The 27,048-nt window shown below is 42.9% G+C and overlaps 1 protein-coding gene across 1 annotated transcript in view; it reads left to right on the top strand.

Moving 5' to 3' along the window:
- dbpa (D site albumin promoter binding protein a) overlaps positions 1 to 25,046 on the top strand; it is a 32,360-nt gene extending 7,314 nt beyond the window's left edge. The window contains exons 3-5 of the mRNA XM_030120446.1: positions 956 to 1,166; positions 18,574 to 18,827; positions 20,921 to 25,046. Of these exons, the coding sequence (XP_029976306.1) occupies positions 956 to 1,166; positions 18,574 to 18,827; positions 20,921 to 21,136 (681 nt within the window). The 3' untranslated portion in view covers positions 21,137 to 25,046. The remainder of the gene's footprint in view (positions 1 to 955; positions 1,167 to 18,573; positions 18,828 to 20,920) is intronic.
- Positions 25,047 to 27,048: the final 2,002 nt, after the last annotated feature.

Raw genomic sequence — 27,048 nt, 5'->3', positions numbered from 1 at the left:
GAAATCAATATTTTCCTATAGTAGTGAATAGAAACCACTCTTCTCGGTTTTGTGGGAACACAATCATATTTAAGATCATCTTCTTTCCAGGGTCTTTTGGAGCCAACAGGATCAGGAGGGCAAACCCACAGTTTGAAACCAATATGAACTAATTCCCTCATAAAGAATGTAGCGCCAAGCAAAGCCTCTGTATTAATTTAATCTGAACTAATATGACCAGTGGGATAAAGAAGGCGATTATCTTTGATGAGGGGCCAATGGGGATGAAAGGGTAACCAGGGTGTTCAAAGGAAACCAATGCACTCATTTAATTTAACTCCATTTTATATATGTAGCAACAAATACCAATCGGTCATCTCAAGGTACATGCACAGAGAAAAACCCAACTACTCTGGACATTAAAAAAACTAGTGTTGGGGTTAGGGGATAGAAGGAGAGAAAAGGATAGGAGCCAATGGGGACCAAAATACCCATTGAGGGACCACAGGGAACCAGTGTGGCAAACAGGCAAAATGCAGCAAAGACCCCATACACACATCAGTCAGAATCAATGGAAACCAGTGGAAAGACCTCCAAAATAAATTCTTGTTTCTTGTGTATTTTACTCAGCGTCAAATGACATAATCTTCTTTAGTGAAACATTGCAACGTGAGTTTTTCAAGCCTAAATGTAATCGGCGGGAGCAGAAAGTTCACGACTGTCTAAAAATAAACACAACAGTGATGACATGACGCCTGAGTTACTGTCTCACACACACTCTTCTGTTTGTAATGATATCCTACTCTGCTCTTTGGAAAAAAATCCCCTTCCGATGCCATTATGACCTTCTCCAGTGTGCTGAAGTTAAACATAGCAAATGTCCCATTTTAAAGATTCATTAAATAAAATGAGACGAACACATTTGGTTTGTTTATTTGGTTGAAATGAGTCTTGATGTTTCTGTCGTCTTCCTCAGAGCTCCCAGTCTGCCGTGCCCAACCAGAGCTCCCAGTGCCCTCCGACCTCTCCTCCACCCTGCTCCTCCTCTTCCTCCTCCATGTCGTCTTCATCCTCCTCATCCTCACTGCTGGGACTGGAGACTGTGCAGCCGCAGCCGCCGCCGCTGCCCCCTCAGCAGCAGCAGCAGCAGCAGCAAGGCATGATGGGAGGACCAGAGTGTCTACATGGTGAGTGACCACACCAGCAGATAACTTTAAATCTCAGTGAACACATTTATATGGCTGGTTCCAACTTCCTGGAAGTGATGATTTTCTGTTTTCTGTCTTGTTTTCAATTTACACTCAATAGCTTAGGGTTTTAAACTGTCAAACAATTAAAGTGTAGCAAATGATGCCAATGTAGCTCCAGGAAAATACAAGTTTAGTTTTAAAATATTTTACTGGCAAAATAATTGAGAAGTTAAAAAAATATTAAGAAAAAAAAAAGTTCCTGGGCCAGCAGGATTCTACTGTTGGAGGATATTTTTTCATAATTGTAATGTATTGGACATGCTGGAAACAAAGCTGCAGAAAGAGTTTTGTACTTCAGCTCGTGAAAAGTCTCCAGCCAGATTCAAACAGACGTCCTCACATGAGAGCGGCGACATTTCTGCACCGCCTGAAACTTCTATACGAAGCTGCGCGTACAAAGGCTCTGATGCAATGTGGCACTAATGAGGACTGAGACCCACAGTCCATTTCATTAACTAACACGGTTCAACCATTCTGTGCCTCCAACAATAACCAGACTAGAAGTTTTTCTAATTACGTCTCGCTGCGATAACTGGCTGACACCGCCTGTTTCCCGGCCCTCCTCAGCTCGCTCCAAGAGCCTGTTTTCTCCCGTTGTATATTCATAATTTATTGTTTCCTCTGAGCAGCGTTTTGATGTGAACCAGAAGTGCCAGGACATCAGACGAGCCTTTCTGTCTGTCTTTTCTTTCATTCATTTATTTATTTATTGTCCTTTGGAGATTTTACAAGCCTGACAACTTCAAAATCGGACTAATTGAAACCACAAAGCCGTTCTTTATATTGCTGACGGCCATGTTTTTTTTTTTTTGTCCTTGGAGCGATCTGGTGAATCATTGCAGCTAATTTTGTGTTGATTTATTGACGACAGACGGCCACATGTCTCCGCGGATGTTCAGCCATTATACTGACATTTAAAGGAAGTGTGTAGAATAGATGAGGAAGAGAGCAAACCTTTCGAACTGTGCTTTGATTCTGGGACTGGGCTCTTTCTGTTTGAGTGGTTTCCCCAGTTACTTTAGCTCCTCAATTGGTGACTTTAAATTGCCAGCAGGTGAGAGTGTGAGTGTGTGTGTATGTGTTTGTGATTATTTGCCATGTGATGGACTTTTGAACCCTCTACGGTGTATCCTGCCAACCGCCCTTTGTGAGCTGGGAGCCGCTCCAGCTTCTTGCAAACCTAAGTGAGAAATAGCAGATATGGAAGATAGATGCGTGTGTAATCATATTTAAATAAAAGCCAGTCTGGGTGTTTGCAGTGTATACCACTCCGTGTGTCTAAATATATCCGCAGACGTTGCTGCTAGCCTGGATGCATCTGTGCTGTTAAATGTTGACTGGAGAGCTTTGGCTTAAATTCAGTGTTTCTGCATATGAAACAAGTCTGTTCTCTTCAGTTTGGTTCATAATGCAGCAGAACCAGCAATGGCTGAAGTTCAAACCATTTGGAGGCAGACAAGCAAGCTGTTAGTTTGTCTATAAGTTGTTTTTTTTTTTTCATCCTCCATCTTTTTACCCAAAACTTGTTATTGTCAACACACAAAGAGTTTTTAGAGCTGAAGGCAGCTGAGTCAATGCAGTGGAGTCGTCTTTGTTCACCTTTTTAACATTCAACAAGTCAGTAAATCATTTGCTGATCCAGAAATGTGATTTAGTACACCTTGCCTTCATTTCATAATGCATGTGCAAAGCTATTGGAAATTTGAGAGAGAATTACATTTTGAAAAATAGTAAACAACCTGGCAGGAATGTTGTGCAGTTTGATCTCGAAAATCTTATGAAGCTTCAGTGAGGAAAACTTTGATCTGTTTTGGTCATTTCACTGTGACTCTGACAGGACCTAACAGGTTTGAATATCTTAAGGATTAGAAAGTATCTTAGGTGTCTTTGTGGGATGTAGGGAGTGCATGTAATACAGATACCTGCAACAATCTACTCTACTGACTCATAACAAAGTTCAAATACACTGCAACTTCTGGCTGCCGTACACTTTGACATGATGCAATTTGATATCATCCAATACTGTTCAGTTCAGCATAATGTAATAATACTGATATGATATGACAGAACGTTATGTAATTCAGAAAGATTAGACACAGTGTTGTTATGATTTGATTGTCCACGTTAGCTGTATAAACATGTGCATGTGGTAGGTACATGCCATATTTTTTTTATAAAAAGTAATTGCTGTCAATGGCACTATAACAACACCGCATATATGTACTGTATATGTTTTGTGTTTTCTATTGGAAGCCTGGCACATTCAGTCCCGTGAGATTTTAAAATAATATTCCTCAGGGATTCATACAAAACTGGTAAAGACTGACTCAGAACTGTGAGGTGTTTTTTTTTTTTTTTTTTTTTAATTTCTCACATCATCTGCTCCTTTTCCTGTTGTCGCGTTTTCTTGCTGGTCACTTTGAGAGGAGCCTGCTTCCCAGGCTTGTTGGATAATTGAATGTTCTGTATGAGGGTTTTGATATGGGGAGAGATGGAGAGCCCAGCAGGATCCCATCCTGAGAGATGTTCCCGGGACATTGTGTTTGTTTTCTCGTTCTGAGTCACAAGCAATAAGAGAGGAGATGCTTTGCAGCGAAAATGAGCTGCAGAGGAGTGTGGAGAAGAGCTATCGGAAAAATGAGACACAGAGAGAGGAAAGCAGCAGAGGTTGAGCCAGGATAGAGGGATAAAGCTGCTGCTGCTGCTGCTGCGAACAGAGGAGAGAATACCTCTGCTGTGACTCTTCAGATCTGCCCTGAGTGCTTCCACGAGTGCCTATGAATACACCTCATCAGGGTGTGTGTGTGTGTGTCTGTGTGTGCATGCATGCATGCATGTGCGCCTTTATATGTGCGCGTGCAGTGTGCTGAACTTCCAACGTGCATATGAGAGTGTCCTCTTTGTTTCGGCATTTGCATGCAAGTATGTAGGCTTTAATGTGAACATGCTTTCATCTGACTCTGTGTGCGTGCGTGCGTGCGTGTGTGTGTGTGTGTGTGTGTGTGTGTGTGTGTGTGTGTGTGTGTGTGTGTGTGTGTGTGTGTGTGTGTGTGTGTGTGTGTGTGCGCTCTTTATTCTGAATTATAAACACGTGACTGGGTTGAGCATGATGCATCCAGCCAGAAATCCCTCAGGTCGTTGTGGAGCTGAAGTGTTACTACAGAGCTGCAGAGAGAGAGAGGCAGAGAAATAGATGGAAAATAGACTGGAAATAATAATCTCATCCACATGCACATGTTTTACTTTGATTTTAATTCATTCTGGATAAAAAAAAAAAAGAGAGAACAGCTCAGAGGGAGGGAAAATAAAATAAAAAATAGGGAGGCAGCTGTGGTTCTATTTATTTCCAACTGTTCTTTAAAATGGTGCAAATCATGAATATTCACATTTGTGAAGACGGAAATTAAGCTTCCGAGTTGCAGCAGTTAAAGCAGATAAAAACTTCATGTGTAAAACAGCAGGAGGCGTACACAAAGATTCACCTTTCCCAATAAAAAAACAGATTGAGTCTCCGTTTTTGCTGCAAGGTCTCACTCCGAAAAACCTTCATTGAAGCTTTTATATCCCTCCAGACTCCCCCCATGTGATTACAACCCTCACTTTTTGCTTTTAACTGACACCCTCTCAATTTTTACGACTACAACAAACCCCGGTCACCACAGTTTCACCACATTTTACAGCTAATGTAAACCTCTTGGGGCAGCCACGAATACTTCGGCTGCTAAAAAAAAAAAAAATACACCAAGAAGCCTTTGATGGTGCCTCTCGTGTCTTTAATGTGTGTGTGTGTGTGTGTGTGTGTGTGTGTGTGTGTGTGTGTGTGTGTGTGTGTGTGCTGCAGAGTGAATTTCAGCAAAGACTTTCACCTAGATTATTGTTGAATTTATTCACTTAATAACTCAAAGGAATTCCTTGTTTTTGCCCAGTGTTGAGCTCTACTGAGAAGCAGGTTAGTGTCAAAAAAGTGGCAACATGAGTATAATTTATGATAGAATCTTAAGACACTTCTGAGGTTAATTGATGGCTGTAAGGTGGCTGTAGATACTACCGTACTGTAACGTACTGTAAATGGTTTTTGGTGCTAATGCCCAATCATACAACAGCAATGTTTTCAAGTGTAAACGGAAAACTTTTGTTGTGTTTTGGATGTTAGTTTACATGACAACATTACTTTGGAGCCATTAAAAACACATTGTGGAAACGGAGGAAATTACAACTTTTCCAACATGCTGCCACTCTGCATGCCGTAGTTAATACCTCTTCATCTGTGAAATTAGATGGACAATGATAACAATATGTTCCTCCAGAGTGTCATGACTGCCAGTCCATATTCTCCTGGGACTTGGTAGTTTTAGAGCTGAGAGTCTCTGGTAATAGCAATCCAACTTCCTCATCTGTTCAATGAACGTCCGTGCTCTCCCATTGTTTACTGTTCTCTGTGTTCATGTTTGTGCTGTTTTATTACAAAAACAAACAGCAACATCCACTAGTGGCACCACATGAAAACTAGATCAGGTGTTTTCACTTGAAACGTTGTCGTGTAGACTGGATATAAAGCTTCAGAACAGAACTGAGAAACACAGCAGCTCTGTTGTAAGAAGAAAAGCATCAGGAAACAAGCCTAACGGAACTTCAGTAACTGTAACTGAGTTACTGATTTCTTGATAGCAATCATTCAGTGTGACAGTAGAAAGTAGCGTTGTCGGTTTTAAAATGCATCTGTCTTCATTTAAATATAAAATAGTTTTGTATCCAAGATAAATGCTGTGAGGATGGAAAAGTAGGTGACAAGTCAGAGAAACACCAACATGGTCTTTAAAACGTGGACAGCAGACTGTGTGGAGGTGCGGTGTCGCTTTGTTTCCAAGAAAACAATCCTGACTCACCTCAGCTCGTAGTTCAGATCAGGCTGCGGCTCCAGACAACACTTCCAGGTCATTCCACTCATGTCCAAACCTTCCTAATAAAAAACAGACTTTTAATCTCGGATTCCCACGAGCCCGCGCCTGCTGGAGGATGCATGAACTCAATGAACTGCAATGCGAAAGCATCTGCTGCACTATTTTTTTCCCCCCTGCTTTTATGAAGTTGTTCTGTAATGACGGTGGACTGTCAGACCGCAGTGGAGATTACACCACGTTTGAGAGTTTGGATAAAAAGAAACATGGAATTGGACTCTCTAATGAGACAGTTTGACATGTGGAAAAGATGAAATAAGGCACCTGGAAAGAAATCTGAACGTCGAAATCTGAATAAGGTCCCACATGTTATCATCTCTTCTTCCCCGAGGCTGATCTGTCCGACCGACTTCAACAGAATCTGTCTTTGTGTCTTTCACCCCTCTGACAGACGGACAGACTGCTGGTGAAATCAAAGTAGAGAGAACCAACCAAACCGTAATGCAACAACATGGCTTTATTGAAACCAAACCTTGAGTTTTAGTAAATCTATTCAACCAAGGTTTAATCTGGTTTTTCTTCTTTATTGGCAGGATGTAATATTTAAATATTCTAAAATTGGATTTTCAGCGGGAATGTTGACTGGATTACTTTCTCTTCTGTTTCACACCAACTCTTGGTTTCCTGTTTGTGATGGCTCCTCTTAAGTGGGTGTCATCTATTCGGCAGTAATCTAGATGTTTCTTTTAACCTCAAATTTGATGTTTTACAAGTAGAAAGAGACGAGCGCGTAGTTTCAGGGGTGACGCTGTGGTGTGCAGTGGTTTAGAGGAAGAGAAGAGCCAAAGGCGGAGGCAGCTGAATCTACGCACGGCGGCTGTAACTCAAACTGCTGCAGAGGTCGATGCTGATCCTGGTATAAAGGTGTTAAAATGTTGGGTAACATGTGTACTCTAACGTGTGTAGCCATGTTGGCGCTGAGCTATATGAGGAGCACAGCTGCAGGAAAAATCCAGAGATCTGAGGGATGCCTTTTCCCAGCATTCTCATTTTAGTTTTGAGGCAAAAAGACAAAGATATTTGTCGATATTTTTCTGTATTAGCCTAGATTTGGTGTAAATTCCCTCCAGCTGGGTGTGTCTCCTACAATAAATATAATTCCTGCCTGTGAATTATTCTGCAGCCCTTGTTAATGTTCCCATCTTTTAGCACTCTAAATATCATTTATCTGTTCAATTCCTTCCACCTTGCGGGTCCCATCCTGATCGATATCAAACATGAATTTGTGATTTATTCTGCCTTGAGCCACAAATATGACTTGTCTCCAACAGAGAGCGGAAAACAACACCGATCGGAGATAAGTCCTCCCAGAGTAATCAGCAAGTCGCCTCAGATGGATAAAGAGTGTAGATGTAGCGTGTGGCTGTTAAAGATGAGCTCTGTTTTGAATATGAGGCGAGTGTTGGATGAAGGGAGCCGGTCTGCTGTCCCTTTAAGAGAGGGGAGCGCAGGATAATGCCACAGCCGGTGATTTAACATTCACGGCTGTGATTAATCCTGGCGAGTGAAGAGTTAAACAAGACACTGACTCTGCACTCTGTAACACTGCACAGAGCTAGAGAGAGAGAGAGAGAGAGAGAGAGAGAGAGAGAGAGAGAGAGAGAGGGAGAGAGGGAGGGAGGGAGGGAGAGAGCAGTGCTGGAGGGGCAGAGCAGGAGCCCAGTCAAGAGTGTTCGCTTTGCATGTTTTGAAATCCCTCTCTCGCTCTCTTTCTGTCTCTCACACGCTCGGGCCATGTGCGGCCGCCACGTCACGTGCCGCTGCAGAAAGCATTGGAGCGAGCGAGAGAGGCAGCATGCAAGAGAGAACAGAAGAGCGAGAGAGAGGGGAAGGGAGAGGCGGGAGGAGGAAACAGTGGAGATTACAGAGCGAATAAACACAGAGGAAGAAGTGAGAGGGTGACAGAGGGAGACTTTAGTGATTAGAAGAGATGGCTCCTAATTGAAATTTGAAACGGAATTATGAGGAACAAAACAGATCCCCCTGCATGAGAATTTCCAAGAATTATCTGCTGCTGTTTTTCCCAAAACCAACCCAAGCCCGAACCCAATCCATCATCCTGCTGCTCCATCATGAGTTAGAATCTTCAAAAAGCATGAAAAAAAAAACAATTCAGATGACCTTTCCGTGACCTTTCTATGACACAAACTGTACGCCTCCTCTCTGTGAGAACCAGGAAAACATCAGACCAGGAAGACTCACATTCAGAAAAATCCTCTCCTTTGTTTTGTCTCTGCCTCATGATCTTCGAGATGATTCAGGATTAGTGTTGCATTTACAACTAGAAAATTCAGCCTCAACACACCCTCAGATCAGAGGCGACAGTCATCGTCAGTCTGGTCCGCCTGTGAAGGACTGGTTCGGTTTGGTGTAGCCCGGCTGTAATTATGCTCTCTGATATTTTTGCGTCTGTGGCCAATGTTGAGAAGAACTGGTTATAAAATGTCACCGTAGCCACTTGTTGATTACGATTAAAAAAAAATTCTTAACTCAGTCGCAATAACTGAAATTTCATGAAAAAGCTGCAGAGCTGCTGTCTCTCTGTCCTGCAAACGTTCACGGTTACAGTCTGATCCAGAGCTGCTGTATTAACCAAACTTTTCCACTTAAACTCCAGATTACGTCAGGAAGAAGTCCTCATTAATCCATGAGCAACATGAAACACGTCACACTGGAAGCAACATTCGCATTATAAAAATGAATAATTAATATTTCCTTCACATTCAAGCTGTCTGCATGCTGCTGGTGGAGCTCAGCTCATTTGTTCTCTCATTAATCAGTTTAACATCCAGCCGCCAGAGCATCTTACTCCAACCAGCTGATGGTGGTGTTGATCTGAAGTCACTGCACAGGAACATGCAAATATTTTTTATTCATATTATCATTATTAAATTAAATATATTACACAGGAGACACCAGACACTTCATATGTTCACTGTTAATTCCATAATTTTTCAAAGAGGTCAGTGATTTACTTACGATTGCAACAACACATCATAAGCAGAGTAAAACTAACCTGTCTCACCATGGTTCATAAAGTAGCAAGTTGACGCTTGGTGCAAAAATGCACTAAGGTTCCAAAATTTCAGTTCTTAAACTGACTGGATGTAAAATACCACAGACAAGAACATCATGAAACCACCTGGAATTCAGTCTGACCTGCTATAAATAAGCCATCAATACATCCAGCCGACAGTCTGACCAGCTTCTGCTGAGATGTATCTGAGAAAGACTTTGATTTGTTGTGTTTCCACTCTCCGATAAACATCTGATCTGAGTCACTTGAAGGTAAACGATCAGATTTGTGCTGTCACAAGCAGCAGTTTCCAAAGACCCAACACAAGGAATATCATCCAAAAGTGTGATATGAGTCCCGTAATAATGAAGGAATATGGAACTTCTGGCTCAGTCGACAATCATTTTCTGTTCCCCTGACCCTGAGTGATATCTGATTATATTATCACATGCTGAATTATTTCTTTCATTACACAGCGGCACTTTGCCTGTTTCTGTCCATATTTGAATAAGTACAGCTCTGGAGAAGTGGCTCTGCCTGGAGGACCGTCAGACAGTACAGCAGGTCTCCTTTAATGCCTCCTCTCTGGGATTGTGTTTGCTGCTACGTTTGCGGAGAGAGCTTTGTCGGTGGGCATCTGCTACGAGAGGAAGCTCTCGGGTGGAAAACGTGAAGCAACAGACGTGCAGATGCTGTTCTCAATCAGTACGGGGGAATCTGCAAAATCCCGAGGTGTGTGTGTGTGTGTTGGAGGGAGAGGGTGGGGGTGTTGTGCTTGTCCAGCCCCCCGTCATGTGCTCAGGGGCCCAGTCAGTGTGTCATAATGTGATCTGACCATTGGCAGAGCCTGTGCAGCGATTTGGAAGGAGGAGGAGGAGGAGGAGGAGGAGGAGGGTGGGGTAGGGTGGGGTGGGGAGGGGAGGGGGGGGGGGGGGGGTGTCCAGTACTGTCTCCACACCGCTGTGACATAACTCCCAGTCAGTGTGTTGACATTAGGAACAACACTCCTGGGGTGTGTCACCTGGACTAAATTGTTTCTGTGTGTGTGTGTGTGTGTGTGTGTGTGTGTGTGTGTGTGTGTGTGTGTGTGTGTGTGTGTGTGTGCGCGCGTGTGTGTATGTTCTGCAGCTTTTTGCACTCTCATGTGATGGTGCACGTGTCTGGCTGTTTGTTTATGTGTGCAGCAGCAGGTCCGAGCCCGCCTGGGTGTGTACACCAGCGTCTCTACCAGTAGACTGAAAATACAGCGCCACGAAAACAACACATTCAATACTGGAAATTATGTTTAAAGCAACTTTAGGGTAGCTTTTTAAAAAAAAAAATCATTAGCTGAACGGGCTAATTTTAGCTGTGTTAAATGGTCTGATCATGTAATACTTCAAACTTGGAAAATAATCAAATAGTAAAATGAAAACAAAGAAGCAGTTTAGACAGTTTAGCATTCGATACACTGAAATAAAGATCCAGTGTGCTGCACACTATGTACACAATGAACAGTTTAATGAATCATTAAATTGTAATAAAATAGATTAAATTACACGTAATATACTAGAAGGACCAAATATTTGATTTTTCAAAACATTATTGCAGTAATTTTTAAATTAATTGCAGCATACATGTCGGGTTATCATAAATAATAAGGAAAATGATTTTGAAAAATAATGATTTTTATGATATATGACATTTGAGTGATTATCGTACTGCCTTTTCTGTTTGTTTTGAACCGAATGGCTGAAAGTCCTGCTTTAGGATTGGGATATTTTGAAATTTCAGCAATCAAACAAATAAATCAACAGATAAAAAAAAAAAAAGCCAACTGTGCAGTTCCAGAGTATGAAAATCTTGTCATCGGCGTGTTTGATGGATTCGAGTCTGAGCCTGCGGTTAATCTCGGTGTGAAGGAGTCCGAGGAGCCGTCTCGGTGTTTATGTTACAGGGAGGGGAGCCGTCGTTACGTAACACACTTCCTATATCGCATTCCACGTCTGTATTGTGTTTCCGGCTCATGTTTGTGAATTAAAAGAACAGCTTCTGGCAGGGCGCACAGTTCAAGTCCGTGTCGTCCTCCATGGAGCAGGAAATGAGTCACTGAGCCTTTATCTGATTGCTCGCTGCTGATCGCAATCTTAATGTCACCGCTGGAACTATTTATTACTACGACTATCCCTGTCAGAGCCGTGTTGACATTGTGACGGCTGGCATGAGTGCTGCTGCTAGTAGTAAAGCTCATATCACTGCTATCAGTACTACTGCTGTGACGACGCCTCACGCAGCGCTGTGACTGGTTGATACCGTGGCTGGCCAGATTTCCACGTGCTCTCACTCTGCTGCTGCTTTGACCGTTTCGAAATTCAGAATAACTGACACACTGCTTGTCACGCCGCTGCAGTGAGGACCGTAAACACTGCTGCTACACCCACTTTTACTACAGATACGGTTCAAACTTCTGCTATTGCTATTATATAAGCGACCACTACTGAGGCTTCTCCTAAAGCTAACGATACTGCAGCGTCTGTTTCTGCTACTCGAGCTGATATAGGTGCATATAGTGGAGCTACAGTACAGTCAGGCCACTTGTACTCCTGTGGCGTTGACGAGAAATGATAAAAGTACTGCTTCTGATACTTGTCTGACAAGTAATCCTTTAATACTATTTTTAGTTCTCCACTGCTGCTGCTCTGCTGAGTTGTTTTTAGGAAGACCGAGGCCCCATTCTTGTGTTTCAAGTGTATTTTTGCTTAAGAAATGTTTTGAAAACAAAATCCAAAATCCATTTACATGAAACAGCAGTAATGCTGAGAATTATGTAGTTTTCATACAAGGCCACTAGTGGGTGCTGCTGGTTATTTTTTTTGTAATGAAACCACACACGTGCAAAGAAGTAAATGCTACAGACATTGACAATGGCGAGTAGAAGGACAGTCAGTGAAGTTAGATTGCTATCATTGGTGACTCAAAAAACTCTTTAGCAACTGTAAAACTACCAAATCCCCGGAGGATACGGACCAGGAGTCCTGACTCTCTGGAGGCAGACGTTGTTATTGAACATCTACTTGCACATGTGGAGAACAACTCTCACTCCGACTGTGGTGCACATGCACAGTCGCAGTGTTCCCATCGTCTCCTTGTAGACAGAAACGGAGCGTTTTTCTCTATCTCTATATTTTGATGAACAAGTTGCTATATTAAAAGCATGAACATATAAAAAGATATCAACTGTGATTTATCGATTGGAAAATACAGTAGTGTTGACAGAGACTATAGTTGATAGTTTCATGAAGCGTCTCTTAAGTTGATCCAATTTTTAAAAGATTGAGAGAAGCTTTATTCATGTCACAACGGTCATCAATTACAAGTAAATCAAAGTATGAGAAGTAGTGGAACAAAACCATCAACTCTGACTTAAGATTATTCAATAAGTCTCAACTCTATATGAATACATATAAAAAAACATATTTGCTGGCAGACTGTGTATACCAAGTTACCACTGCAAGTAATTACGGTTGAACTTCACTAAATTGCTTAACTGTAATGGAAACTCACCGTGAAAGAAAAACCACTGAAAAAGTCCACAAAACTGCTGAATTACAGTCATCTCAGCAGATGTTAATTGTTACCTCCATCCTTGCATAATTAGCATAATTACAATCTTCCTGGTAATTGTATTGTTTCCCTTTTATTACATAAGAACCTGCTGAAACAGGAGCCGGCTTACGCTGACTGGAGGGAGCAAACTTCAGCTTCAGGAGCTGCTCAGTCTGCACACATCCATCTGCCATAATGTTTTGTTTCGCCTACTTGCACTTGAGTTTTCGGTTTCCTACATTTCCCAAAATGCCTCTTCCGTGACCCCGTGAGAGCCGCAGCGAGTTTGATGCATTCAGGTTTCTCTGTGTAGGTGGACCGAGTGGAAGTATAGTCAGATCAAACAGGAGATTAGTCAAGAGGAAGAGTTGCTCACCTGACTCTCAAACCTCAACCTGTCTATTTTCTGCCTCTGTGGGCGTCTCAGCCCACGACAGCCCAAAACTACCTGCGTGCCGTGAGCGCCGGAGCAAAACAAGTGCTGGACACCGTCCAAAACTGGACATATAGCTCACGATTTTCCTTTAGATCTGCCCTCCAGTGTCGGAAACAACACTTTATAACCTCACTGCTTGTTGCAGCAACACACTAGAAACTCTTGTGGAATTGTTATGCGAAGTGGACGCGTTTCAAAAAGTTCCACCTTGGTAGCCACTCTAGTGGCTCTGAGTGTCAGCTGCTCACAGAACGCTACGAAGGTTTCCGTTCGTATTTGAAAACAGTGTCTTGAAAACAGACAAAAAGTATCTCAGTGCGTATATTAACTATATTAAACACAAGAACTGCAGTCAAATATACGTTTTCAGCACAGTGACGCATTTCCACTTGTTTTTAACCATAAAATGTAATCAAGTTCTAATTTTATGTAACTATTCAAATCTCCCCAATGCTTTTTAACAGTAGAGTATGAATTTTTATTGATGATTAAAGCATCAAAGTGTGTCTGTCAGTAGAAAGTGATCAAACTTTCAATGAATCATCTGAATGCATCAGCGCGTCTCCTCGGAGGATCAACACTGCATCCTGTGGCGATTCCTCTGTTGGAGACTTTTCGCTATTTTAAAAAGAAGGATTTCGCCCGGGACGCCTTCACTCCAGGAGAACATGAATCAGAAATGAAGGCTCTGATTGTGATCCGTGATTTTCGCTGTGTGTGACCTTCACGCACATCGACTTCGTCAGACGTTCGTGTGGCAGCTTCAGCTCTGCAATCTGCAGATTTCTGCCTCAGATTTGTTGAGTAAGAGCTTCAGTTCAGTGTTTCCAGCCTCTCAGCTGAAAATGAGTGACAGGATGAGAGAGAAACACATAATCTGAGTGAAATTAATGAAAGCGTGGAGGGAGAATGTGCGAGCCGGTGGCTGCTTCCTCCAAATGTCTTCTGCTCTCAGACAGGAAATGAAGCCAGGCGAAGCCTCGCTTGGTGGATGTTTACCCAGCAGCAGCAGTGAGAGCCGTGTTTTTGGATCAGTTTCAACTTTTTGCCCAAAATGGTTGTTATTAGGACGAGGCTTTGGACAGACTTATCCAGGATCAGTGCGTCCAGCTGCCAGAGATGCAGATCAGGCCAGCAGCCGCTCATCTGACGGAGCGGCTGCGTGGCGGGCAAACAGATGGAGGACGTATAGACGGGATAAAGAGGGGAATGTATGGAGCACGACACGTGAAAAGAGCCTCACGGTGACCGAATCATGAGATTGATGGATGCAGGGTCCAAAAATACACACACATCGTGGTTGGTGCTGCCTCCTCTAGGTGACATCTAACCTGCTTCCTGATTTGAGTCTCTCTTTTGAAGTTTGCACGTTCTTTCTATGTCTCAGGTAGTCCTGCATCCTCACACAGGTCAAAGATACTTGGTAATGTTGCGCATTGGAACACGATTCATGCTACTTTTCATCATTTCATTTCTGTCCCAAATGATTGTTCCTATAAGTGTGGGGGACCTTGGTTTGAATCCTGAAGGCCACAAGCAAGTCATTGTCTCTGCTAGAGGGTCAAATTATGACCAAGCACTTATACCACAATGACATACTGGAATTCTGATGACTCTTATTATGAACATTTTGATTTTGCACTGTAATCATGGAGCATTTACCACTGACATTTGGTTAAAATGACTGACTTTGTTCTTCTCAGCTGTGAAACCATTTATGGATTGTTTTAAAGTCATTTATAAAATTCCAAAAAGTGATCATAAACGCCATAGTGTAGTTCCACTTTTCAACAGCCTTAACAGAGTTTTTTACAGAGTCCGGATTGTTGGATTGAAGCCAGTGAAAATAAGCTACATCACATGTAATGTCATGGCTTTGAGTCATTCTGGTAAATACAGCGGTTGATGATCGGTGCAGCACATACAACTCGTGGACTCACACGGCTGTAAAACTTAAGCCAGCTGGTCAGCAGACTTGTTCCCCCGTCCACCTTTATAAACATTACTGGGGAAAGTTTAACTTTTCAGACTTCTACTATCATTGTTTGACGAGTAAAGAATCTCTTCAGCATGTTTATTTATGCGAGTTGTTGAGGAACAGCACCTTCGCCTGCAGTCTTCACAGTTTAAACCGTGATCGCATCAGATGATAACACCGAGTCGCCTGGATACTGAAGCCTCTTTCAGCGAAAGAGGAATTTCTAATCTGGTTTGGTCCACGTGTGCCAAAATGTCAAACTCTGAAAGATGACAGGTCGCCACAACACCGTCCTGTAAACAGACCTCTGTATCTGTCAGCCCACGTGACTTCTGTTTACAAGCGGTGGTTTGATTGCAACTGGCCAGCGGGAGGACAGAAATAACCAAATATACAAGAACGTCAACTTTTCCACTCAAGCTTAGACTGAGGAAAACCAGCAGTGGGATGCAGCCGAGTCACACTGAGAGTTACATAAGTCCCGACTCTCATCTGCAAAGCGAAGGAAGCCTCCACTGCTCCTCCATTACCTTTAAACCATCACAAACTAGGAAGCATGTTACTTTTAACACACAGAACCCCTGTGCATTCAGTTACTATTCACTAAACTCCTGTTTACTGGGCCAACAGTGCCTCGGAGCTAACGTCTCTCATAACACCGTGCGTGAGTCAGGTACTAAAGTTCATTAACCTGCACCGTAGTGGTTCTGGGAGACGGCTTCGCTTGGTCGTGACTCGTATTTGGTTCAGTGGATTGTGTAAAAGTGTGTGCAAATGTCAGTTTCCTTCACGCCTTGAGGGGTTTTTTGGTAATCAGAGCCAAAATCACGGAGGAGCAACAAGTGGTCAAACGATCAAATGCACTTAAGAAGATTTCATCTCAGAGTTCAGCGCAAGTTTAAACCTGAAAACCGCCATTCACAAGGTTTGCACGTCTTCCTCGCTCAGTGTCTCCAGTATTTTCAGCTGGATTTCGGGAGGCCACGTTGGCCCCCACCCCCCTCCTCTGACCACAGCCTTCTTGGCCCCCAGCCTGCCGTGCAGTGTCAGACTGATTTCCCGCAGCGCTGTGGAGGAGTCGCTTGTGCCGTTGTGGCTGATGTGCATAAAATAAAATGACTGACGGCTCGCAGCAGCGGCCGGGTAGCAAATCAGTGTCAGTCCTGCTGCTCTGACTGATGTTTCCAGACTGGAAAAAAGTGCTTTGAATGCACAAAGGATGCACAAAGGATATGGATAAAACGTTTTCAAGATTCAGCGAAACTAAATTAACCTTGTTGATACAAATTGCTCTTTAAATAAAAGGCATTTCCACAAACGGGTAAAAGAACTCCCAGATCAAATTGCTTACGGAAAACTGGTTTCTCTTATTTAATTCTCTCAAAGAAGTGAAATCTTTCTTCCACTGTTTTGGTTGATAATGGTCACCAGCTTTGTAGTTATTTATAATCTGTGGCTCGGCGCCCGGAGCTGCAGAAAGCGTCTTACAAATGCTGCCACAATGGAGGCCTGAGTGGTGCTGGATGATTGCTCAACTCATACTTTCATACCTCTTTTCCAAGGGGGACCAGAAATGTGCCATTTTTAACATTAAAAAGTGAAAGAAATGTCACAATAATTGATTTTTGTAGAAATTCAGCTGTAAAAAAATATAGATATATCTAGTTATTATAACACTTTGGAGAGGAAGATAAAGCAGAAAACCTTGTGGGTATAAAACTTCAAGAGTTTTACATTCAGTGTCAAGAAGCTTTTGAGTCCCGGCATCATTCCAGCTTTGATTTTAACACCCATGATTGTGCTCTGGCAACACAAGTGTTGATTTTATCACAGTACAACTCACAGAAGAAGAATCCACCTCTGTTAATATCTGCTGTAATCAATGCAAAAAGGCACAAGAAATGTGATTCCTGACCTGATTCCTCAAAATACGCTCACTTCAGCTGAAATACAGTCATTGTAGCGCTGCATCCTGCAGCACAGAGAGATTGGATGCTATTTCACACCACAATGGGTTAAAGAAAAGCCTGAGTCTTTTCCCCTTGTGAACCCTGCTGAGTGTTTCTGGCTCACTGCTGACACCTGGTGGTAGATCACTGTTACTGCAGCCATGCGAGAGGAAGAGGAGGTCCTGAGTGAAGATGTAAACATTTAAGAGCAGAATGGAAAATATTCAACTTCAATTGTGCCAAAAGAACAGTTAATACAGCAGGGATGTGTGGATTTAAAGTAAATTTAATAAATAAATAAATGAATAAAAAGCTTGCATGTTCCCTTCTGCCACCCTGCAGTTTAGAATTAAATGTGAACATATTGTCCACAGCCTGTTGGTTAATCCTCTTTATGGTCAACTCGTCTCAGAGGGCCTCATTCGTGGCTCGCCGCTCTGCGGATAAAACCACAGAAACCGAGTGTATGGTACATGTGACCTGGAGACGAGTTAAATGATGAATCCGCATGACTCCAGCTGAGAGAATCTGCTTTGTGTCTGTTGTTTGCTGTTTACTCCTCTACAGTTTTCATTTATGGTGGTCTTTCCTAAATCTATGTCCTTAAGCGACCGCAATGTTTCAGCTGTTGTTTCCTCAAGTACATGGGATTGTACATTATAATTGATCATGTGACCGCCTTTGTTGTCATGTAGGATGATATAGTGGTTTTAAACTTTATTGTGACTGAGCTGATCAAAACCAGAGCAATGAAAGGTTTTGAAACAGGAGAAAAACGTGAGATTCAATAAGATGGTCATCGAATCTGATTAAAATGACATATCCAACATTGCTTTATGGTGAAGTCAGTAGTTACCTACTTAATCTTTCTTTAATTCATTCATTATCAATGTTGAAACATCCAGAAACCAACGAACACTTGCTTGCTGTGGAGCATTTAGCTGGAGACTGAAGATGCATCGCTGACAGACGGACACTTATTGAGTAAAATCTGTGAGGCAGCAAGTGAAATCTGAATTTATGTGAAAGCTTTGCAGAGCTAAAATGTTATCTCATCAGAAACACAGCAGTGAACAGCATTACCATCATGCCTTGTCCTCCTCGGTGAGTTCAGAGTGCTGTGTTGAGCCGTGACATGTGAGCATCCTCAGTGAGCGCAGATGGGCTCTAATCTACAGATAAAACCACATGATGATAATAGTGATGACCACTGGACGGTTAAATGAGTAATTAAACTGCTGATTTTGTGTTTATTACATCTGAATGGACCGTCAGGGCAGATTATACATCACTGGAACACAAGGACAAATGAACCCGATATGTTTATTTCTGTCTGTTTGCTGGTTTATGAGCAGTGAAAGCGACTCAGGCCATCATCAACAACATCAAACACGCTTTATTTTCTCTGCTCCGCCCTCCCAGGTGGCCAGGCTGTGCCTCAGGACCCCTCACCCTCCTCCACCTGCCCCCCGGGTCCTCCCGGACCTGCGGCGGGCGCCAACGGCAACAGTGACATCATGGTGAACTTTGACCCCGACCCCGCGGACCTGGCGCTGTCCAGCGTGCCGGGCCAGGAGGCGTTCGACCCGCGGCGGCACCGCTTCAGCGAGGAGGAGCTGAAACCTCAGCCCATGATCAAGAAGGCTCGGAAGATGCTGGTTCCCGACGAGCAGAAGGTACTACATCTCCCACAATCCTTTTCTGTCCTCCACCTTCATCTCCAGTCGGAATCATGTGAAAAAGTAGTCGTAGTTTTTTGGATTTTCATCAACTAGTGTGATTAATATAGGGCTTACATTTCCCACAATCCCCTTCTGCCACTCACATACATCTTTAACAGTTATTCTTATTATTGAAAACTGGCTGGAGGTTTTAGAAAGATGAAGACATTGAATGTTCGAGCTTCCTAAAATAGTCAGTTGACTGAACGACCCTGGAGTGTCTGAACTCTCCTCCCAGCCCCTCACAGGTCACATTTTTCTTCCACATCCAGTTGAATTTATTCTCTTATAAACCCTGAGCTTCATCATAACAAAAGCCGGGGCTCTCTGACACCTGGAAAAAAACTGGAATGAGCGAGACGCCCACTGATATCGATGCCTCCCGACTAGAGTCCTAAAATATTTGAGCGCCGCGCTCATCGCACAGAGCGAGGCGCTCTGATCAATGGCTCGTGCTTTCATAGTTCAGCGTGGAGCAGCTGTAGCTCCTCGGGCGATTGTAATTTATGGCGAGATGAAGGCGCTCACCTTGCTGCGCTCCAGCGCTCCTGGATTCTATAAATCGTCTGCATCCAGGTTGAGAAAAATGATCCCCAGCAAGAGTTAGAGACGCAGTTCAGAAGTTCCCCCCGCCTTCTGGAGCGGCCACATACAGGCTGGACGCCACCACGGGACAATCTGCCTCTGATCTGCAGATAAGTTTCAGAAGTCGTCTCAGGGTGTGGGCTGATTCCACCAGATGTAGGCAGACCCTGAAGAAGAGCTCTGCAAACATTCTGGGTGTGCACAAATTCTCCCAGCATACATCTTTCAGATGGATATCTCTGCAAGGTCTTACTTTCAATTTGACCTCAGATTTTGCTCTGTGAGTCGGAAAGTTTAGCACAACATCTCAGTTATTTCCAATCTCCGCCCGGGACTTTCAGGCCAGCAAACTTCTTTGGTTGCAGCGTTTTGTGGGGTGGCCGAACATGTTTGCTCTCTTTTTATTCATTCAGCTGAGCTCCTAATGTAGCGACATCAGGGATGAACCTTTCTTTACACACCATTGATACTTCCACATGGCTCACTGTGACTCTTTGCAATACGTATAATATCACAAGTAGCAATTTTCATTTTGCCATAAGTCCTCCCTGCTTAATGTGTCTATTTGTGTTTGAATTTGAGCTTCAAGTGTGTGTCTGTGTGTGTTAATATTTGTGTTAGCCTATATGTATTTAGCAATAAAGCAAGAGGTGATTTCCCTTTATATTAGAAGACATTTCAGTGGAATACTGCTCCTGTGCCAAGGCCATAGACACTCATGTCACGTTCTTAATGTTTCAACACCGCAATTGTTTTAAGTTGGCGAAATATTTCAGTTAATCTCATTACTGTCTGCAATATACACATTTGTTCTTATGTTCTCTTTCAAATTTAGTCCTGCGCTTGACAAACTGCTTTCTTTGCTTCGATACTTCAGTTCAGTTTGGCTGCAGAAAGCGCTGGAGGCTTTAAATCAGATGCCGTTTCTTACAGGTTCACAAGCTTCACATGCAGTCATGATTAACAAACATTCACATTTTCCAACTTCTGTCACTCACATACAGCAACAGTGACATTCAGATTGAGGGTTAAGACGTCTCATCAAGATTGGTAAATTCCACATAAGCATGAGCAGAAACCCTTTAAAAAATATCACAGTCTCAGGTTATTGATGCTTACTGCACCGAGATGTAAAAAGAAGCATCCAGAGTGAGTCCTCAGTGAGAACATGCAGACTCCAGTCATCTCCAGTCGTCCCGCTGCGAGGCGAGGCTGCTAACATGAGTGTTTTCGCGGCCGTGGTGTAAATGCTTCCTGGAAATGCTTTCCGTGTTCTGTAGTTGTGGGTATTCAGCTGTGGCTTCCTTCCTTTCCTCCTTCTCTCTCCATGTCGGCCATCGTCTCTCTCTCTCACCACATAACTGACCCTTCTCATCCCGCGCTCTCCTCTCCTTGTGTTTTTTCTCGCCTCCCCCAACCTTCCTCCCCACACACCCCAACATACCACACGCCGCCGCCGACAGGACGAGAAGTACTGGAACCGGCGCGTCAAGAACAACGAGGCGGCCAAGCGCTCGCGGGACGCCCGGCGCCTGAAGGAGAACCAGATCTCGGTGCGCGCCGCCTTCCTGGAGCGGGAGAACGCCGCGCTGCGCCAGGAGGTGGCCGACATGAGGAAAGAGCTGGGCCGCTGCAGGAACATCATCAACAAGTACGAGAGCCGGCACGGAGACTTGTGAAGGCCCGAGACGACGGAAGGAGACGGAGGCGGAGGGGGCAGGGGGGAGGGGACGAGGAGACGAGGAAAGGGTACACGGCAACCCAACAACAGCAGCACTTTAGTTGAAGTGGCGAGGGGGGAAGGCGGGCGTAGACCTGCAGTAAGCGCCGTTCGACACCGGGCGCAAACACCACCAGAGTGTTTTTAATGGGTGCGCTGTGCCTCAGGATGTCACGACAGGCGAGCACAGCGACGCCATCTTTCTTTCTGTTGTTGTTGTTTGTTTTTTTTTGTTGTTCCCCCCGGTTTGACTCTCCGGCTGCTCGGCTGAATCCACACCACGTACTGTATCTCCACCCCGGCAGCTTGACGACGCCCCTCGGTGCTGTGGTGCTTACGCCCGGTGTCGCGCCACGTTTGTGCAGGTAGTGCGCCGCGGCCGCTGCTCTGGCCAGTTCAAACAGGGTGTTGAATTCACAATATGCCAGTGAAATCTCACTTTTTAAGCTCAAGGCATGGACACAAGCCAGGAGAGGTCAGACGTGTAATTTTTTTTTCTATGAATAGAACAAAAAAAAAAAAAAAAACATGTATATTTTTGAACTGGGCAGGAAGGCAAGACTAGTCCAGCAAAGAGGAGGCAAACGGGGCAGGGCGGGGCGTGAGGCGCAGGGTTTTCGTCCAAGAGATTTTGACATAGGATTAATGTATATTTTTCTATTAGCAGATGTATTCAGGAGGAGAAGGAGGATTTTGGAGATAATCTTTTGTATATTTTCTATATGGGGCGGGGGAGGGGCTGTTAGCTGGACGGTCACGGGGCCACATAAAGCGCTTTTCCTCCCAGCTGTGTATTGCTAAACAACAAATAATCTATTTTCAACTTCACAGAGCTGGTTAGCCAGAAGGCAGAGGTGTAACAGAGAATGTATCACGGTTGAATCAGGTATTTCACACGGTGCGAGACGAGGCGAGGTTTCTTAGTAAGGATTGTTTTTTCGGGGTGGAAGGTTGCGCGAGAGGTGGCGGGAGGAGGCGGAACGGTGAAAACAAAAACTGTATAGTTTTAAGAAATTCTTTTTGTGTTTGTTTGTTTACCTTGTGAGCTCGTCGGAGCACTTGAGTTGTTATCTTCTATTTGATTCCGTGTCTGAGTTTGAAAATAATCACAGGGCTTTTCATTTTTGAAGGTGAAGGAGCAAAAGAAAGAGGTAATTAGCCATCAGAACAGCTGGATGTGAGCAGATGTTTGTGAGTGCAGACTTTCGCCTGCAGGTGGAATTGAGATGAAGATGTCTTGCTACACACAAACTCTTAACTCTCACACAACTTGATTGAAGTCTTTCTTCTTATTCCTTGAACATGTCCAAGAAGTGCAAAAACATTACACCAACTGGTTTGGGGGATCGAACAGTGACTGAAAAACTTCAGCATGCAGACACACAGACACACACAGACACACACACACAAAAACACACAAACAAACCAACAGACACGCACAGTCCTCACCCAGGTTTTAACCTTTATTGTTGTTGTTGATGTTGTTATGGACTTTTATGGTGCTGATCTGATCTGATCCTCCATCCGACACACACACACACACACACACACACACACAGACAAAAATCATAGTAACACATATGCAAACACACATAAAAAAACACTTTCACCATCTCAAACACAGTACTGAACTGCCTATACCCTTTCTTTGTCTTTTATTCCTTCTTTTTAGTTAATTTTATTCTTTCTTTTGTTGCGTATTGTATTGATAAATCGTATATAGATTTACACACAAACACTTGTCTATACCTCTCCTTCAAACTTTACCCAATGAGAAAGAGAAATGCACCCTACTGCTACTGTACCATACAACTGTACTATTGAATATTAAAGTATTCTCTCACTAGATATATAAATATATATATGTGTATATGATATATGCTTGAATTATGTGATTATAGTTGTAATATACATAATTGAATACATTACAGAAGAACCCATTTGAATCATTTTGTCAGTTTTTTCTCAGGTGTTTTTTTTTTTTTCTGTCTGAGTAATAAATGCGCATATTGAAAAAACAAACAAACAAAACAACAAAAAAGATTTTTAATCTGATCACAGAATTTATGGTTTGATTGACTTTGTGGGAGGAGATGGACTTATATTTAGATTCTCCTGTCGAGCTTTTATTGTTATTATTCTCTATTTTTTGCCCAGTTTGCTACTAACTCACCAGCATGGGAAAACGTCCTACGAAGACCAGCTACTGACCGTCCACTAAGCCCCGCCTCCTCTGGTCACTGTTGCTATGGCTCCCCAATTCAGTTCACCATGGCAACTGTGGAAATTCTGAGATTCCATTGGAATTGTACCAAATTTACATCCTGTGTATCACATATTGAAATCATGCCTTATTACCTTTTGAGTATATTTTTAGCTAACAGTCGTGGTGAATTGCAGGTGTTCACGATCTAATGTCACATTCACTTCAGGCTAGGAGTCCAGTTTATCTTGCTGTGTCTTATTAGATCACAGAACCTCCGGAATCTGAAAAAAAAATCATTAAAAAAAAAACAGAATCTTAGTTTGAGAAAAATACAGAAAGTCTGCATTTTGGACAACTTATATCAAGAAATAAAGAATACTTACAAGAAATATTCACCATTGACAAGGATGTCACATGTCAAGGAGATCTGCTAGCTTTGCACAGACATGAAAAATATCTTTTGGATTTAATAAAAAAAACTAACAAATCAATCCCTCACGTTGCAGTCATGGACTGTTGATGACACACCAATGATTTTCTATATTAGAAACACTTCTAGAAAATTAGAAAATAAACTTGTATGGTAACTCCCCGTTAGCTGTAAGTGATCTAGTTTGGTGGTTTTTAATATTGTAAAGACGACCTTGAATTTGCCTTTTTGTTATTAGAAAGACTTTTTTAGTGTGATAAAGACGAATCCAAAGCTCGATGGGTCTTCTGTCGTTGCAGCTGCTGAGCTGTGATTGGACGCCCGGTGAAGGAGGAAGGGGCCTCGTGGACGGTTGTGTAGAACTGTTGTGTTCACAGATGGCAGTGAAGCCCTCGGTCTTGTTACCTGTTCGATAGTCACAATCAAACCTAATATGATTCTGCTTTTTTCAGTTGTCCTCTTTAGGGGAAGAAATAAAGCTCTTTTTGAGTTCCTAGACCAGTTTTCACTTGATTTCCCATCAGCCCGTGCACTGTTTGCACCGCCCACAGAGACTAAACCAACCCCCAAGGTGTATCATGGGTATTTTAGATCTATCCATTTTTATATATACATATATATATAAAATATACAGTGTATATACATATGTATATGTATGCATTTTTTCCTGTCCACTTTTTTTGGGAAATATGTTGAGACACTTTTGAATTGAAATCCCTGGAAGAGAAGTCTCAGAGCTCCTCACGCTTCAGTCCGTTGATAGAAGGCTGAAGCTGTGGGTTTTTTTGTTTTTTCTTTTTGATACCAGGGATTTCGTTGGGGATTTCTTCACAGACGTTTCAGAAACTTTTTGACAGTGCTATTTTTCTATGTAACTGTGTTGTTGAGCGTGTTACGACTTTTCTCTCCGGCGAGCATTCGAGGCCCGCTCGTCATGTGGTGGCAGTGACAGTTTCGCTGCTGTGCGATAAAACGGCATTGCGGGTAGTCATGACAACAGTAATAATAATAATGATGATGATAACAATAATGTACACAGCCTTGTTATTTCTTCTTCAACTTTGTGGATTCTCAGCTAACTTCTCCTTGTTGTGACTGACTGTTATGAACAAGTCCCATGAGCGCAACATTACCCCGACTCCTCACCAGTATTGTGTGCTGTCCACGGGGATGATGGCATATGTGGTCTTTTTTCCCTCCAAACACCAATAAAGGCTAATCCTTATTCACCGACAGAGCTTTTCTGGCGTCTTGCTTTGTCATCTGAAAATGTTTCAGCAGCCCACGCACCCGCGATGGAAGATAATGTTTAAAATGGTCCCATCTGCATGTCTGTTAATGGTGCTTTACATACAACGAACTAATGAATTCAATGGAAAGACAGAAGTAACATCCATCCATCATCCATCCATCCATTTACTGCATAACAGTCCTTCCATCTATTCATTAGAAAATGTAATTATTCAGAAAAATGTCATGTTAGAAACATTCTGATTTATTGTGTTATTTCTTTTCCAAGGGAGAATTTCAAAAAAGCCACTAAATGATTTTACCAACAGCTACTTTGCGCATATTATTTTTGAGAGCCACAGAGTTTCATTTTTATCCCCCCAGAAAAACTCTTTAGAAACATCAAAAAGGAAACAAATCTTTAATCCAGCTGATATTTAACAAAAAAAGCCACACATACATTTTCGAACCTTGTTCTTCCACATGTGTAACAGTAAATGTTTTATTTGAATCTTTTCCGATGAATGTAGTGTGTTTTTGTTCGTCGAAATGATGCTTTATTCTCACCTCATGTCTCAAAGTGTCAGACAGGTTGGCAAAAAAATTAACTGAAGGTAGCAACAATTAAATTCAAACCACACAAAGTGAAAGTAAACAGGACAAAGGAGCAAAGTTCCTCTGTTGGTTCATGAGCTGAAGCTCCAACACAGCCAAGTTGCAATCCAACATATTTTATTTAGTCTGTGGGACAATTTGTGCTCCACATTTTATCAAATGTTTTTCTGTTTATTTATGATAAAGTTAAAAAAAAAAAAAAGACTCTTTCTGACTCAGGTCATCAGTGTTATGATCCACAGGTGGCCTCTCTCCGCTTGAGCGTGTGTCCATGTTTGATTGGTTGATTGGCCGATTGATGCAGTGCAGGTGAGGAGAGCTGCTGGGTCTATCAGGAGACATCTGATTGGCTGATCACTGCAGGACAGCGGGATTAAAGGCCACCAGCTAGCAGGCGGCTGAGCTCACTTCACCTTTGCACCACCAGCATCTTGACATCCTTGCTTTTCTCCTGTTTTCCTCGTAGGAAATTTAGTCCAGACAGGTCCAACAGCTTAAAATTAAAAAAAAAAAAAATGGAAACAAATGTGTCCAAAGTTGTCGTCAAAAGAAGAAACCAATTACAGGAAACGTCAACCCTTTTTAAGTGAATGAATGTAACTTCCTTTAAGTCAATCTCCAGCCCTGCCTCTCACTTGTTGCCAAATCTAAATCTCTTGGCTCCAAATGGCCGTGGGTATTTGGGTACGATAAATCCTACCGTAAATCCCCCAGGAATCAAAAAACAGGCGACGTCACTGCGACATGGCTGTTAATCTACATTCCCCTCGTCCTCCAGTCTGAGGTGGTTACCAGCCACAATAAATCACTTTCCAATTCCAATCAAAGGCGAAAGAGTTTTACAGGGTTGATTCTTGCCAACAGTATAGCTGCAAGTCCCACACACAGGTCCACGTGTTACTTTGTCATATTACTGTGGCTCCATCTGCCTGTTGTGTGTAAATCTAAAAGCAAAAGAGCCTTTCACAAAGAAAGTGCATCGGCAGACCATTGGGAGGCACTCAGACCCTTCTGACAACTTCTCTGTTCAGACCTCAGCTCCACAGATGAGGCGAGATGTGTGTAATTTGGCTTGATGGCGTGCAGCGTGCACAGTAATGTGTGTTGCTCTTCTCTGAACACGTGTGTCTGCAGAGGAAATGTGTCCTAATATGTGTTTCTATGACGACAGCTATGAACTGAAGGAGTCCTGCTGATTACACAGCGAAGCCCCTTAACTTCAGTGATGTAACACACCAGCCGTGTGTGTGTGTGTGTGTGTGTGTGTGTGTGTGTGTGTGTGTGTGTGTGTGTGTATTTCTGCTAGTATGTGATATACATATCTGTGTGCATGCAGATGCAAACATGTCCGTGCTTATGCATGCTATGTGTCGTGTGTGTGTGTGTGTGT

This window comes from Salarias fasciatus, chromosome 22, assembly GCF_902148845.1.
Source record: "Salarias fasciatus chromosome 22, fSalaFa1.1, whole genome shotgun sequence".
NCBI classification, from domain to species: Eukaryota; Metazoa; Chordata; class Actinopteri; order Blenniiformes; family Blenniidae; genus Salarias; species Salarias fasciatus.
Note: the sequence above shows the minus strand (reverse complement) of the source record. Positions and strands in the feature narration are given on the sequence as shown.